Below are 15999 nucleotides of genomic sequence, written 5' to 3'. Positions count from 1 at the left end.
TTGAAGTAACTGCTCTCTTCTGTGGATTTGTGGAACTAGTTTTGTACTGTAGAATTGTGGTGTCACTTCTAAAGCCCTCCCCATTGGCCAAACGGCTTCTCTCTCTCTATTGGTTCCTGCTTGGGATTAGATTTTTATAGATTGTTTCTGTTTCTTATTAAAACACATGAACTTGACAGATGCACATGGATGATAGAAATCAAGAGTTCTTGGTTTGGCCCCATACGAAAAACCCTTTTTTTATGCTTCTAAGTAGAACCCTTTTGGTGGTGCGAAAGGTACTACCACGTAGAACATTGCATTAGTGAAAGGAAAGTGTTTATTTTTCGGAGGGTTCTCCTTATGGGGGGAACAATTTGAAGAACCCTTTTATGGTTCTAGGTAGCGCCGCCTTTTTAAGAGGGATGTGCATGTGGTGTTCAACACAAAATGGCGCTGTCCAAAGTAAAGATGTGGTCGAGGCGTATGAGACTTAAGGTGTGAAATGGCTGCATTTCAAATGAGGTTTAAGTTGGTGTGGTTTTAGTTATGTTGTGATAATATATAAGCCTAATAACTGTTGGCAACACGGTAGTATTGCATTGAACACGACCTGAAGTGCAAGTCCGATTACCTAAATACCAGGTATTATGCAAAAGTTTGGGGTCATGTTTTTTTGATTGCTTATGCAGGATTTGTTTTCTAATAAATAAATTTTTGAAGTGGGGTAAGATTGAAAAGTTGACATTGTATTGTGAAATACAGTTAGTATATACTATCTTAACATTTGATTTGACACACACACACAGTGCTGTATGAAAGCATAGTGCCGATAATGATTAGTTACATTGTGATTCTGTATGGAGGTGAATAAATCATTTTTATTTTTCCCCCTTTACAAAAATATACATCTCTTGGTTTTGTTTGTTTCTTCTCGACGAGAATCTGAATTCATGAAGATATATTTTCACCACAAGGTTCTCACCTTTTACCTGTTTAACCCTTTCAAGGAAGCACATTTTTTTTCCCCTAAACTGGTTTGGTGTAGAACTCGGAGCCTGTATTCTAAGAGAGGACGAGTGCTGATCCTGGATCAGTTCTCTTGACGGCGCTATGGATGCAAGATCAGTATGTTAGATTTAAAATTTAAAAAAGACAGATTGTGCCTTTTTTTTAAAAGCAGTTTATTGATTTTTTTAAAGGGGACTTGCAGTGTTAACAGTGATTGACACAACACTTGTATAGCTTAATCTCTTGGGATCTAGGTAAACTGCAGAATTTTGTCGGGAAGGAATGGAGGGGAAAACGAGCAGCAGTAGCTTGCAACGCATCGACCCAGAACTTCAATCAGCTGACCAATTATGCAAGACATTAGTTCTGGATTAAGAACATTTGATTCCTTATTTGAGCTCTAAAAAGCAGATAACACTGAAGCATTCTGAATTTAAAGTGCTTTTTCAACATCAAAACACAAAACAGTATTGCAGCAATAACAGTGACCTCTGTGACCTTTTTTTTTTAATCGGGAAAGAAACGTCACATCCAAAATATTGCAAAGAAAAACGTGTTTTACATTTCAATATAATGTAACATTGCACATCTATATTAAATAAATCACTGTCTTCAACCATGTCTTTCATTTCATTGTATGGTTTGATTTTAAAATGGCCCAGTAATGTAAAATCATTTCTGAAATGAATCTACTCTGAGTACAACATATTGTCTGGACAGATGAGAATGGCTATTCACATTTATTTATTTCATTTAAAAATGTAAATCAAATAAATGTAACCTAGCCTGAGAAGAAAGAATGCAACAAAATGGGACTTTTTCAGCTAATGCCAGGCATAGCTATACATTTTCATGATCGGGCTGAAATCCTATGAACTTGGGCTAGGATCATCAGTATGTCGGGATTCTGGTCGTTTTGAGAGGTCAAGGACACAACGGCTATTGCCTGTCCCGATTTAATTTTCTGACATGTCTTAAAATGTTGGTCGTGCATCTTGTAGTATGAGCAGTGCTCTACGACGCGATTGGGCAAGGGGTCTGATGCCAATGAGAACGCCGCATGTGAGACCTAAAGAGACGGTGAAAGAGGGACGCAACAACACGCCCGGTGTGGACCGAGGTGATGGGAGCCTGATTGGTGGAGCTGTGGAGAAAACACAACTGCCTTTTTTTTAAAATGGGTGAGTTGGTGTTAAGTGGCCCGATGAACAGCGTTTCATCATTATTATTTTTTCCATTGGTCCTTAACGTGAAATCTCCACGCACCGGGGCCATGCAAAAGTAACTCCAATATTACGTCCTTATTCTGCACATAATGTGCACTCCAATAAATCAGCTGTTTTTGTTACGACACTTTTCCCCCCTATGACAATGGAGAAAACACTAGGGAATAACAGTGTAACGTGAGCACCCACATCCTGGGGTTGAACATGGACGGAATTAAAGATTTGTGAAAAGGGAATTTAAAAAAAAAATCATTAAAATCAGGAAATGTGAGCAATTACAAGTTACGATTGTAGCGTATGCCCAGCATAGGGATTTGTATTGTGTAAAATAAGAAGTGCAATATTAGCTGACACAACACATTGTGAGTACATTCCTGTGGACGGTTATTATATTCTGAACTGAAAAAAGTGAAGTTACCCTGTTGGTCAGATTCATGCTGCTCACTCACTCTTTCATGTTATAGAAGGACAAATAACTATTTATAGAATTTATACTCCGTGATTAAACTCGGTCAATATGAGCAGTGTGTTATATGAGGACTTCCATTTTATCTGCTATTTGTATGTTGGGAAGTGGACATGAATATTCAGAATGAATGAAACCCCAAAATTAACTAGCCTGAAATTCAGTCGGTGCTAACATTTCACTCCTTTGCCTCAGGGGTCACGTTAAATGCAGAATTCTGCGTTGTTACAGCGCTCTGACAGCGTAGCTACTTTCCTCCGGTACAATGATTAACCCGAAGAAAAACATTAGGAGCTGGCTGGCTACATTCTATGATGATAAACTGAAATCTGATGACCATGCGTCGTTTTAGCAAAAACAAATACCTTGCTTTTTCAATTGTAAGCTCATTGACTCGAGTGGCTGCTACGCCAAATAGCATTTACACTTCTGTTGTCATCTGTTGAAAATGAAGCTATTTTGTGAATGTGTTGCACTAATGTATTTTCTGTGAAGGAAATCTATAGCTGCACGTTCCTGATCACTCTATTGAAGCGGAACAACAAATAAACTTGACTTTCAATATTAAAACGCAGGTGAAATGGTTAAAAAAAATGCAGACATCTGAACTCTTAACACGACCCCTGTGCCTCCTCACGCCAAACATGTTTGGAGTGCAAATGTTGGCACAAACAGACTAGATTCTCAACGGTAAACAATTATTCAAGAAGTCAGATACAAATTATTAAAAAAAATGGGAGGGCTGTCAATTACATTGGTTGTACTCTCCACTTCTCTGGCTCAGTGCCATTTCCTTTAACACCACTTGACTTACGCAACTAATTTGTAAAGAAAATTGACTCATCAATACAAAACTGAATGTGCAGTTCAAATGGAATCGACCTCAAACTCTCCCTTCAGAGGTCAAGACGAGCTGTAGCTACTGTACATCTGTCCGACGGACCACGTCCCCGGTCCCAGAGCCTGTATTCACACAAAGCTGATCTAGGATCAGGAACCCACTTGTCCATATAATCTTATTCATTATATACACATTATGATATAACCGTCAAAACTGAGCCTAGATCAGCACCTCCTACTCTGCACCATTTGAATACAGACCCAGAGCAAACTGACCATCGAGCTAAATGACAACCACTAAGTGATCATGGTATTGAAGGGCATCCTAGCCTCCTCTTCCTCCTCCTCCAGAGCACTCCTCGTCTCCGGCCCATCTGGGCAGAATATGAGCCGGAGCAGCGTCAACCCGCCTCTGACCAGCAGCCTCAGCAACAGGAAAGCAAACGGCACCGTAATCTCCATCAGGTGGAAAATAGACGCGCTGAATTTACTGAGAATACAGGTGAGGAAGAAGGTCCCCAGGGCCACGCACGGGTACAGCGCCAGCTTGGCCAACATGAAGGCGTGCTCACGGCCGCCGTAACGCACATAAGGGTGTAGCGTCTCGCGTTCGCTGAACAGCGCCGCCACCCAGATGGCGAGCTGGAAGACGCCGGCGAAGAAGATGATGACGCAGCTGATCTGGATGGCCTCCAGCTCGTTGCGGGAGTTACGGGGGAACTCGTGGGTCAGCTGGTAGGCCAAGGGCAGGCCCCCTACGAAGGCCAGAGAGAAGGTGTTGAGGAGGCCCATGAAACGAGTGGTCCTGGATGAAGAGTCAGAGAGAGGTAGGTAAAAAACCACAGTCATTGTGAGTAAAACTTTCCCACAACAGTACAATACACTCATTTTCTTTACCTTTAACCTGACAACTGCAGATATTTAAAAAATGTAAATTTATTTGATGAATTTAATTTGTTCTATATTACCTGGTGACGTGAAGGAAGAGAGAGTGATGGACAAACCAGAGGAGAGCCACGGTAGCGAAGGAGCCAAAGTAGGCCAGGTACTCTGGACCATAGTTCTGCAGGGCAGCCACCAGACTGCCACCATACTGTTTCTGGACCATCACTGGGTCGGGGACATTGTCCTCACTGGAGAAAGACATCTTTACCATCATTATTTTACAGGGCCTCCTCCTTGCTTAAATAAACATTTACAACTTATCATTTAAATACATACAACAATATTCATCTTCCCGCCTGCCCGCCCGCCCAAACAGAAACACTGACCATATGTCTAAGATGAGTAGAGTAGCTACGATGGCAAACACGCCGTCGCTGAAGGCCTCCACCCTCTCCTTGCTGAGGGGTTCGTTTGGATGGTACGTATAAAACATCATGGAATCAGGCGTCTCCTCCACCTGGCCTGAGGGGAGGGGTAACCAGCACATACTTTTGGTCAAGTAGTGTATGTGGACACCTGCTCGTCAAACATCTCATTCTAAAATCACCGGTATTAATATGGTGATGTAACAGCCTCCATGTTAGGACATTGCTGCTATAACAGCCTCCACTCTTCTGGGAAGGCTTTTCCACTAGATGTTGGGACAATGCTGCTATAACAACCTCCACTCTTCTGGGAAGGCTTTCCACTAGATGTTGGGACATTGCTGCTATAACAGCCTTCACTCTTCTGGGAAGGCTTTCCACTAGATGTTGGAACATTGTTGCAGGGACTTGCTTCCATTCAGACACAAGCGCATTAGTGATGTTGGGCGATTTGGCCTGGCACGCAGTCTGCGTTCCAATTCATCCCAATGGTGTTTGATGGGGTTGAGGTCAGGGCCTGTGCAGGCCAGTCAAGTTCCTCCAGACCGATCTCGACAAACCATTTCTGTATGGATCTAGCTTTGTGCACGGGGGCATTGTCATGCTGAAACTGGTTGACTGAAACCCCAAACTGTTGCTACAATGTTGGAAGCACAGAATAGTCTATATTGTATGCTGTAGCGTAAAGACTTCCCTTCACTGGAACTAAGGTGCCCAAACCATGAAAAACAGCCCGAGACCATTATTCCTCCTCCAACAAACTTTACAGTTGGCACTATGCATTGGGGCAGGTAGCGTTCTCCTGGCATCCGCCAAACCCAGATTAGTGCGTCAGCCAGATGGTGAAGCGTGAATCATCACTCCAGAGAACTCGTTTCCACTGCTCCAGAGTCCAATGGCGGCGAGCTTTACACCACTCCAGCCGACACTTGGCATTGTGCATAGTGATCTTAGGCATGCTGCTCGGCCATGGAAACCCATTTCAGTTGACTGGGGGGCAGCTTTAGCAGGGCAGAAATTTGACGAACTGACTTGTTTGAAAGGTGGCATCCTATGACAGTGCCACGTTGAAAGCTCTTCAGTAAAGCCATTCTACTGCCAATGTTTGTCTATGGAGATTGCATGGGTGTGGCTAAAATAGCCGAAACAACTAATTTGAAGGGGTGTCCACATACATACACTATACATTATATATACAAAAGTAAAGTCAGCATAACATACAGGTGTAGAACAGCAGTCTGGGGCCTTCTATAATTGGTCCTGAACACAACAGATCCAGCAGTCTGGGGCCTTCTATATTTGTCCTGAACACAACAGATCCAGCAGTCTGGGGGCCTTCTATATTTGGCCTGAACACAACAGATCCAGCAGTCTGGGGGCCTTCTATATTTGTCCTGAACACAACAGATCCAGCAGTCTGGGGGCCTTCTATATTTGGCCTGAACACAACAGATCCAGCAGTCTTGGGGGCCTTCTATATTTGGCCTGAACACAACAGATCTCTTTAACTTACAAATTAAATATATTGTGATTTAACGGTAGTTAAAGTCTGTCTGTCTTCAACCTCAATGTACTGTTAGGTTATTTGTTTATACCCAACATTTGACAATCTAAATAATAAATAAAGAATCTCAACCTTATTTCAACCTAAATGTAGCAATTGGCATCCATGTATAACATACTCACCGATAGCTTTGCTGCGGCACCATTTTAGAGACTGGGAGATGTAAGGCAGGAAGATTACGATGGCTAGGATCACATAGGACTGAAAGACAACGGGAGAACGTTAGGACTGAAAGACAATGTTAGGATCACATAGGACTGAAAGACAACGTTAGGACTGAAAGACAACGTTAGGATCACATGGGACTGAAAGACAACGTTAGGACTGAAAGACAACGTTAGGATCACATGGGACTGAAAGACAACGTTAGGATCACATGGGACTGAAAGACAACGTTAGGATCACATAGGACTGAAAGACAACGTTAGGATCACATGGGACTGAAAGACAACATTAGGATCACATAGGACTGAAAGACAACGTTAGGATCACATGGGACTGAAAGACAACGTTAGGACTGAAAGACAACGTTAGGACTGAAAGACAACGTTAGGATCACATAGGACTGAAAGACAACATTAGGATCACATAGGACTGAAAGACAACGTTAGGACTGAAAGACAACGTTAGGACTGAAAGACAACGTTAGGATCACATAGGACTGAAAGACAACATTAGGATCACATAGGACTGAAAGACAACGTTAGGACTGAAAGACAACGTTAGGACTGAAAGACAACGTTAGGATCACATAGGACTGAAAGACAACATTAGGATCACATAGGACTGAAAGACAACGTTAGGACTGAAAGACAACGTTAGGACTGAAAGACAACGTTAGGATCACATAGGACTGAAAGACAACATTAGGATCACATAGGACTGAAAGACAACGTTAGGACTGAAAGACAACGTTAGGACTGAAAGACAACGTTAGGACTGAAAGACAACGGTAGGATCACATAGGACTGAAAGACAACGTTAGGACTGAAAGACAACGTTAGGACTGAAAGACAACGTTAGGACTGAAAGACAACGTTAGGACTGAAAGACAACATTAGGATCACATGGGACTGAAAGACAACGTTAGGACTGAAAGACAACATTAGGATCACATGGGACTGAAAGACAACGTTAGGACTGAAAGACAACGTTAGGATCACATAGGACTGAAAGACAACGTTAGGACTGAAAGACAACATTAGGATCACATGGGACTGAAAGACAACGTTAGGACTGAAAGACAACGGTAGGATCACATAGGACTGAAAGACAACGTTAGGACTGAAAGACAACGTTAGGACTGAAAGACAACGTTAGGACTGAAAGACAACATTAGGATCACATGGGACTGAAAGACAACATTAGGATCACATGGGACTGAAAGACAACATTAGGATCACATGGGACTGAAAGACAACGTTAGGACTGAAAGACAACATTAGGATCACATGGGACTGAAAGACAACGTTAGGACTGAAAGACAACATTAGGATCACATGGGACTGAAAGACAACATTAGGATCACATGGGACTGAAAGACAACGTTAGGACTGAAAGACAACGTTAGGACTGAAAGACAACGTTAGGATCACATGGGACTGAAAGACAACGTTAGGACTGAAAGACAACGTTAGGACTGAAAGACAACGTTAGGACTGAAAGACAACGTTAGGACTGAAAGACAACATTAGGATCACATGGGACTGAAAGACAACGTTAGGACTGAAAGACAACGTTAGGATCACATGGGACTGAAAGACAACGTTAGGACTGAAAGACAACGTTAGGATCACATGGGACTGAAAGACAACGTTAGGACTGAAAGACAACGTTAGGACTGAAAGACAACGTTAGGATCACATGGGACTGAAAGACAACGTTAGGACTGAAAGACAACGTTAGGACTGAAAGACAACGTTAGGACTGAAAGACAACGTTAGGACTGAAAGACAACGTTAGGACTGAAAGACAACGTTAGGATCACATGGGACTGAAAGACAACGTTAGGACTGAAAGACAACGTTAGGATTGAAAGACAACGTTAGGACTGAAAGACAACGTTAGGACTGAAAGACAACGTTAGGATCACATGGGACTGAAAGACAACGTTAGGACTGAAAGACAACGTTAGGACTGAAAGACAACGTTAGGACTGAAAGACAACGTTAGGACTGAAAGACAACGTTAGGATCACATAGGACTGAAAGACAACATTAGGATCACATAGGACTGAAAGACAACGTTAGGATCACATGGGACTGAAAGACAACGTTAGGACTGAAAGACAACGTTAGGATCACATGGGACTGAAAGACAACGTTAGGACTGAAAGACAACGTTAGGATCACATGGGACTGAAAGACAACGTTAGGACTGAAAGACAACGTTAGGACTGAAAGACAACGTTAGGACTGAAAGACAACATTAGGATCACATAGGACTGAAAGACAACATTAGGATCACATAGGACTGAAAGACAACGTTAGGATCACATGGGACTGAAAGACGACGTTAGGACTGAAAGACAACGTTAGGACTGAAAGACAACGTTAGGACTGAAAGACAACGTTAGGACTGAAAGACAACGTTAGGATCACATAGGACTGAAAGACAACATTAGGATCACATAGGACTGAAAGACAACGTTAGGATCACATAGGACTGAAAGACAACGTTAGGATCACATGGGACTGAGGAGAACATCTTGTTACAAGAGGCTAAGACTATTTGAATTATTACTAAATGAATTATGTTTACAAGCAGACTGTAAAAAAACTTTGATAAAAGATATACAGAACAGATATCCCACTGGGCAAAAACTGTTTGAATCAAAACTAGATGTTGAACTGACGAGTGTGCCCAGTGAGATAAGAGCTAACCGAGATAAAATATGGTGCAGGGTTTAGTGTCATCGCTAGGAGACTATGGAGTGTCAAGTTACACCTCACTGGGGCAATAGTTCTAACAATACACACACCTCACTTTTTAGTCCCAGAGGGGAGAAGCAGAGAAAACAAAAAGAGAAGACGAGAGAAGAAGACGACTGACTTACCATCTGAAAGAAGATGAATGAGAAGATACTGGCGAAGAAGCACATGATGGGGACCCTCATGATGACCTTCAGGATGTGATGTTTATAGAACACCTGGTTCTCCGACACCTGGATCTGGTCGTTGAGCAGGAACGGACGGCTAAAGCCGTACACCACTATAACAGCCTGGGGAGGGAGGGAAGTAGAGGGGAGGGGGAGGAAGTAGAGGGGGGGAGGAAGAGGGGAGGGAGGAAAGTAGAGGGGAGGAAGTAGAGGGGAGCGAGGGAAGTAGAGGGGAGGGGGAGGAAGTAGAGGGGAGAAAGTAGAGGGGACAGAGGGAAGTAGAGGGGAGCGAGGGAAGTAGAGGGGAGGAAGTAGAGGGCAGGGGGAGGAAGTAGAGGGGAGGGAGGGAAGTAGAGGGGAGGAAGTAGATGGGGGGGAAATAGAGGGGAGGGAGGGAAGTAGAGGGGGGAGGGAAGAAGGGAAGTAGAGGGGGGGTGGAAGTAGAGGGGAGGGAAGGAGTAGAGGGTAGGGAAGTAGAAGGGAAGTAGAGGGAAGGAGGGAAGGGAAGTAGAGAGGGAGGGAGGTAAGGAGAGAAGTAGAGGGGAGGGAGGGAAGTAGAGGGGGGGAAGGTGGGATGTAGAGGGAAGGAGGGAGGGAGGTAAGGAGAGAAGTAGAGGGGAGGGAGAGAAGTAGAGGGGAGGGAGGTAAGGAGGGAAGGGAGGTAAGGAGGGAAGTAGAGGGGAGGGGAGGGAGGGAAGGTGGGAAGTAGAGGGGAGGGGAGGGAGGGAGGGAAGGTGGGAAGTAGAGGGGAAGGAGGGAAGTAGAGGGGAGGGGAGGGAGGGAAGTAGAGAGGGAGGGAGGTAAGGAGGGAAGGGAGGGAAGGAGGGGAGGGAGGGGAGAGAGGGAAGGTGGGAAGTAGAGGGGAGGGAGGGAAGGTGGGAAGTAGAGGGGAGGGAAGGAGTAGAGTAGAGAGGGAGGGAGGTAAGGAGGGAAGTAGAGGGAGGGAGGGAAGAAGAGGGGAGGGGAGGGAGGGAAGTAGAGAGGGAGGGAAGGAAGTAGAGGAGGGGAGGGAGGTAAGGAGGGAAGTAGAGGAGGGGAGGGAGGGAAGGAGGGAAGTAGAGGAGAGGGAAGGAGGGAAGTAGAGAGGGAGGGAGGTAAGGAGGGAAGTAGAGGGGAGGGGAGGGAGGGAGGGAGGTAAGGAGGGAAGTAGAGGAGGGGAGGGAGGGAAGGAGGGAAGTAGAGGAGAGGGAAGTAGAGAGGGAGGGAGGTAAGGAGGGAGGTAAGGAGGGAAGTAGAGGGGAGGGGAGGGAGGTAAGGAGGGAAGTAGAGGGAGGGAAGGAGGGAAGTAGAGGGAGGGAGTGAGGGAAGGAAGGAAGGAGGGAAGTAGAGGGAGGGAGTGAGGGAAGTAGAGGGAAGTAGAGGGGAGGGAAGGAGGGAAGTAGAGGGGAGGGAGGGAAGGAGGGAAATAGAGGGGACGGAAGGAGGGAAGTAGAGGGAAGGGAGGTAAGGAGGGAAGTAGAGGGAGGGAAGTAGAGGAGAGGGAAGGGGGAGGGGAGTGAGGGAAGGAGGGAAGTAGAGGGGAGGGAAGGAGGGAAGTAGAGGGGAGGGAAGGAGGGAGGGAGGGAAGGAGGGAGGGAGGTAAGGAGGGAAGTAGAGAGGGAGGGAGGTAAGGAGGGAAGTAGAGAGGGAGGGAGGTAAGGAGGGAGGTAAGGGATTCAACCATAGTTTTACTGTGTAATTACACCAAGAAAAACAACATGTAATGATGCGGAAGGTTGCGAGTTAAGAAATTACACACACACACAGCGTATCCTCACCTGAATGAAGCCTAACACCATGACGCAGGCACAGAACAGGAGGATTCCCAAGATGTTCTCAGGAAACGTCGCCATGAGGGAGAACTGCAGAGGAAAACAAATGGTGTGTAAAAAGGGACTGTTCTTATTGAACAAGTTCAGACAGCAACTCCCCATTTAATCTGATGACACATTTCCTACCAGTCAGCCAGCCAGCCAGCCAGCCAGCCAGGTAGTCAGTCAGTAGGGCCGGGACCATTCCAGCCAGTCAACCAGTCAGTAGGGCCGTGACCATACCAGCTAGTCAGTAGAGTCGGGACCATACCAGCCAGTCAGTCAGTAGAGCCGGGACCATACCAGCCAGTCAACCAGCCAGTAGGGCCGGGACCATACCAGTCAGTCAGTCAGTAGAGCCGGGACCATACCAGCCAGTCAGTCAGTAGAGCCGGGACCATACCAGCCAGCCAACCAGTCAGTAGGGCCGGGACCATACCAGCCAGTCAACCAGTCAGTAGGGCCGGGACCATACCAGTCAGTCAGTAGGGCCGTGACCATACCAGCCAGTCAACCAGTCAGTAGGGCCGGGACCATACCAGCCAGTCAGTCAGTAGAGCCGGGACCATACCAGCCAGTCAGTCAGTAGAGCCGGGACCATACCAGCCAGTCAACCAGTCAGTAGGGCCGGGACCATACCAGCCAGTCAACCAGTCAGTAGGGCCGGGACCATACCAGTCAGTCAGTAGAGCCGGAACCATACCGGCCAGTCAGTCAGTCAGTAGGGCCGGGACCATACCAGTCAGTCAGTAGAGCCGGAACCATACCGGCCAGTCAGTCAGTAGAGCCGGGACCATACCAGCCAGTCAACCAGTCAGTAGGGCCGGGACCATACCAGTCAGTCAGTCAGTAGAGCCGGGACCATACCAGCCAGTCAGTCAGTAGAGCCGGGACCATACCAGCCAGTCAGTCAGTAGAGCCGGGACCATACCAGCCAGTCAACCAGTCAGTAGGGCCGGGACCATACCAGCCAGTCAACCAGTCAGTAGGGCCGGGACCATACCAGTCAGTCAGTAGGGCCGTGACCATACCAGCCAGTCAGTCAGTAGAGCCGGGACCATACCAGCCAGTCAGTCAGTAGAGCCGGGACCATACCAGCCAGTCAGTCAGTAGGGCCGGGACCATACCAGCCAGTCAGTCAGTAGGGCCGGGACCATACCAGCCAGTCAACCAGTCAGTAGGGCCGTGACCATACCAGTCAGTCAGTAGGGCCGGGACCATACCAGTCAGTCAGTCAGTAGAGCCGGGACCATACCAGCCAGTCAGTCAGTAGAGCCGGGACCATACCAGCCAGTCAGTCAGTAGAGCCGGGACCATACCAGCCAGTCAGTCAGTAGAGCCGGGACCATACCAGCCAGTCAGTAGAGCAGGGACCATACCAGCCAGTCAGTAGAGCCGGGACCATACCGGCCAGTCAGTAGAGCCGGGACCATACCGGCCAGTCAGTAGAGCCGGGACCATACCGGCCAGTCAGTAGAGCCGGGACCATACCGGCCAGTCAGTAGAGCCGGGACCATACCAGCCAGTCAGTAGAGCCGGGACCATACCAGCCAGTCAGTAGAGCTGGGACCATACCAGTCAGTCAGTAGAGCCGGGACCATACCAGCCAGTTAGTAAAACCGGGACCATACCAGCCAGTCAGTAGAGCCGGGACCATACCAGCCAGTCAGTAGAGCCGGGACCATACCAGCCAGTTAGTAAAGCCGGGACCATACCAGCTAGTCAGTAGAGCCGGGACCATACCAGCCAGTCAGTAGAGTCGGGACCATACCAGTATCGCGATACAAAGCAGATTTAACTTGTTTAAGGAAAAACGGCCTTAATGTTGGTAACAAACACGTTGTCATCCACAGTTCCATGTATTTATTATCCAGGCTACACACACACACACACAATATATATTACATAACGCAGCTTTTTAAAAGGACCAACGAGTTTTGTCTGCTTCATGTTTTTTGCCATGGACAAAATATAATGATATGGGTCTCGGCCCTATCGGTCAGTCAGTGTAAAGTTCACATCCCTCCCCTGACTGATGATACGGGTCTCGGCCCTATCGGTCAGTCAGTGTAAAGTTCACATCCCTCCCCTGACTGATGATACGGGTCTCGGCCCTATCGGTCAGTCAGTGTAAAGTTCACATCCCTCCCCTGACTGATGATATGGGTATGGTCTAGGCCCTATCGGTCAGTCAGTGTAAAGTTCACATCCCTCCCCTGACTGATGATATGGGTATGGTCTCGGCCCTATCGGTCAGTCAGTGTAAAGTTCACATCCCCCCCTGACTGATGATACGGGTCTCGGCCCTATCGGTCAGTCAGTGTAAAGTTCACATCCCCCCCCCTGACTGATGATATGGGTCTCGGCCCTATCGGTCAGTCAGTGTAAAGTTCACATCCCTCCCCTGACTGATGATATGGGTATGGTCTCGGCCCTATCGGTCAGTCAGTGTAAAGTTCACATCCCCCCCTGACTGATGATACGGGTCTCGGCCCTATCGGTCAGTCAGTGTAAAGTTCACATCCCTCCCCTGACTGATGATATGGGTATGGTCTAGGCCCTATCGGTCAGTCAGTGTAAAGTTCACATCCCTCCCCTGACTGATGATACGGGTCTCGGCCCTATCGGTCAGTCAGTGTAAAGTTCACATCCCTCCCCTGACTGATGATACGGGTCTCGGCCCTATCGGTCAGTCAGTGTAAAGTTCACATCCCTCCCCTGACTGATGATACGGGTCTCGGCCCTATCGGTCAGTCAGTGTAAAGTTCACATCCCTCCCCTGACTGATGATACGGGTCTCGGCCCTATCGGTCAGTCAGTGTAAAGTTCACATCCCCCCCTGACTGATGATACGGGTCTCGGCCCTATCGGTCAGTCAGTGTAAAGTTCACATCCCTCCCCTGACTGATGATATGGGTATGGTCTAGGCCCTATCGGTCAGTCAGTGTAAAGTTCACATCCCTCCCCTGACTGATGATACGGGTCTCGGCCCTATCGGTCAGTCAGTGTAAAGTTCACATCCCTCCCCTGACTGATGATACGGGTATGTCTCGGCCCTATCGGTCAGTCAGTGTAAAGTTCACATCCCCCCCTGACTGATGATATGGGTATGGTCTCGACCCTATCGGTCAGTCAGTGTAAAGTTCACATCCCTCCCCTGACTGATGATACGGGTATGTCTCGGCCCTATCGGTCAGTCAGTGTAAAGTTCACATCCCCCCCCTGACTGATGATATGGGTATGGTCTCGACCCTATCGGTCAGTCAGTGTAAAGTTCACATCCCTCCCCTGACTGATGATACGGGTATGTCTCGGCCCTATCGGTCAGTCAGTGTAAAGTTCACATCCCTCCCCTGACTGATGATACGGGTCTCTGCCCTATCGGTCAGTCAGTGTAAAGTTCACATCCCTCCCCTGACTGATGATACGGGTATGTCTCGGCCCTATCGGTCAGTCAGTGTAAAGTTCACATCCCTCCCCTGACTGATGATACGGGTCTCGGCCCTATCGGTCAGTCAGTGTAAAGTTCACATCCCTCCCCTGACTGATGATACGGGTCTCGGCCCTATCGGTCAGTCAGTGTAAAGTTCACATCCCTCCCCTGACTGATGATACGGGTCTCGGCCCTATCGGTCAGTCAGTGTAAAGTTCACATCCCTCCCCTGACTGATGATATGGGTATGGTCTCGACCCTATCGGTCAGTCAGTGTAAAGTTCACATCCCTCCCCTGACTGATGATACGGGTCTCGGCCCTATCGGTCAGTCAGTGTAAAGTTCACATCCCTCCCCTGACTGATCTAACATGATTCAGACTCACTGTGTATGGCAGAAAGGTGATCAACATCATACAAGCCTAGAAGAGAAAAAGGGAAGGTTTAGACCACAGTAAAACACATGGCTTCACTACATGGTGAATCATACCACCGTTACAATGACAGAAGTGAAACTGTTTTAGTGAGTTATTAATGAAAGGACATGTCCTATATCCTGACCAACTGGCCTGGTGCTTTGATGCTGTATCCTGACCAAGTGGCCCGGTGCTTTGATGCTAAATCCTAACCAACTGGCCCAGTGCTTTGATGCTATATCCTGACCAACTGGCCCGGTGCTTTGATGCTAAATCCTAACCAACTGGCCCAGTGCTTTGATGCTATATCCTGACCAACTGGCCCAGTGCTTTGATGCTATATCCTGACCAACTGGCCCAGTGCTTTGATGCTACATCATGACCAACTGGCCCAGTGCTTTGATGCTACATCATGACTAACTGGCCCAGTGCTTTGATGCTACATCATGACCAACTGGCCCGGTGCTTTGATGCTATATCATGACCAACTGGCCCAGTGCTTTGATGCTACATCATGACCAACTGGCCCGGTGCTTTGATGCTACATCATGACCAACTGGCCCGGTGCTTTGATGCTATATCATGACCAACTGGCCCAGTGCTTTGATGCTACATCATGACCAACTGGCCCGGTGCTTTGATGCTACATCATGACCAACTGGCCCAGTGCTTTGATGCTATATCCTGACTAACTGGCCCAGTGCTTTGATGCTACATCATGACCAACTGGCCCAGTGCTTTGATGCTATATCCTGACCAACTGGCCCAGTGCTTTGATGCTACATCATGACCAACTGGCCCAGTGCTTTGATGCTATATCCTGACTAACTGGCCCAGTGCTTTGATGCTACATCATGACCAACTGGCC

At 47.3% G+C, this 15999-nt stretch overlaps 1 protein-coding gene across 3 annotated transcripts in view; it reads right to left on the bottom strand.

Moving 5' to 3' along the window:
- Positions 1–1142: 1142 nt before the first annotated feature.
- tmem175 (transmembrane protein 175) overlaps positions 1143–15999 on the bottom strand; it is a 27929-nt gene continuing 13072 nt past the window's right edge. For all 3 annotated transcript variants that reach the window (XM_036936506.1, XM_036936504.1, XM_036936505.1), the window contains exons 5-11: positions 15102–15137; positions 11251–11334; positions 9452–9616; positions 6519–6597; positions 4794–4929; positions 4491–4655; positions 1143–4327 (exon numbers count right to left, since the gene is read on the bottom strand). In XM_036936506.1, coding sequence (XP_036792401.1) covers positions 3820–4327; positions 4491–4655; positions 4794–4929; positions 6519–6597; positions 9452–9616; positions 11251–11334; positions 15102–15137 — 1173 coding nt within the window. In that variant the 3' untranslated portion in view covers positions 1143–3819. The remainder of the gene's footprint in view (positions 4328–4490; positions 4656–4793; positions 4930–6518; positions 6598–9451; positions 9617–11250; positions 11335–15101; positions 15138–15999) is intronic.

The sequence above is a fragment of the Oncorhynchus mykiss genome, chromosome 11, assembly GCF_013265735.2.
Source record: "Oncorhynchus mykiss isolate Arlee chromosome 11, USDA_OmykA_1.1, whole genome shotgun sequence".
Taxonomy (NCBI): Eukaryota; Metazoa; Chordata; class Actinopteri; order Salmoniformes; family Salmonidae; genus Oncorhynchus; species Oncorhynchus mykiss.
The sequence above is the reverse complement of the archived record's forward strand: the minus strand, read 5'-3'. Positions and strand labels throughout refer to the sequence as shown.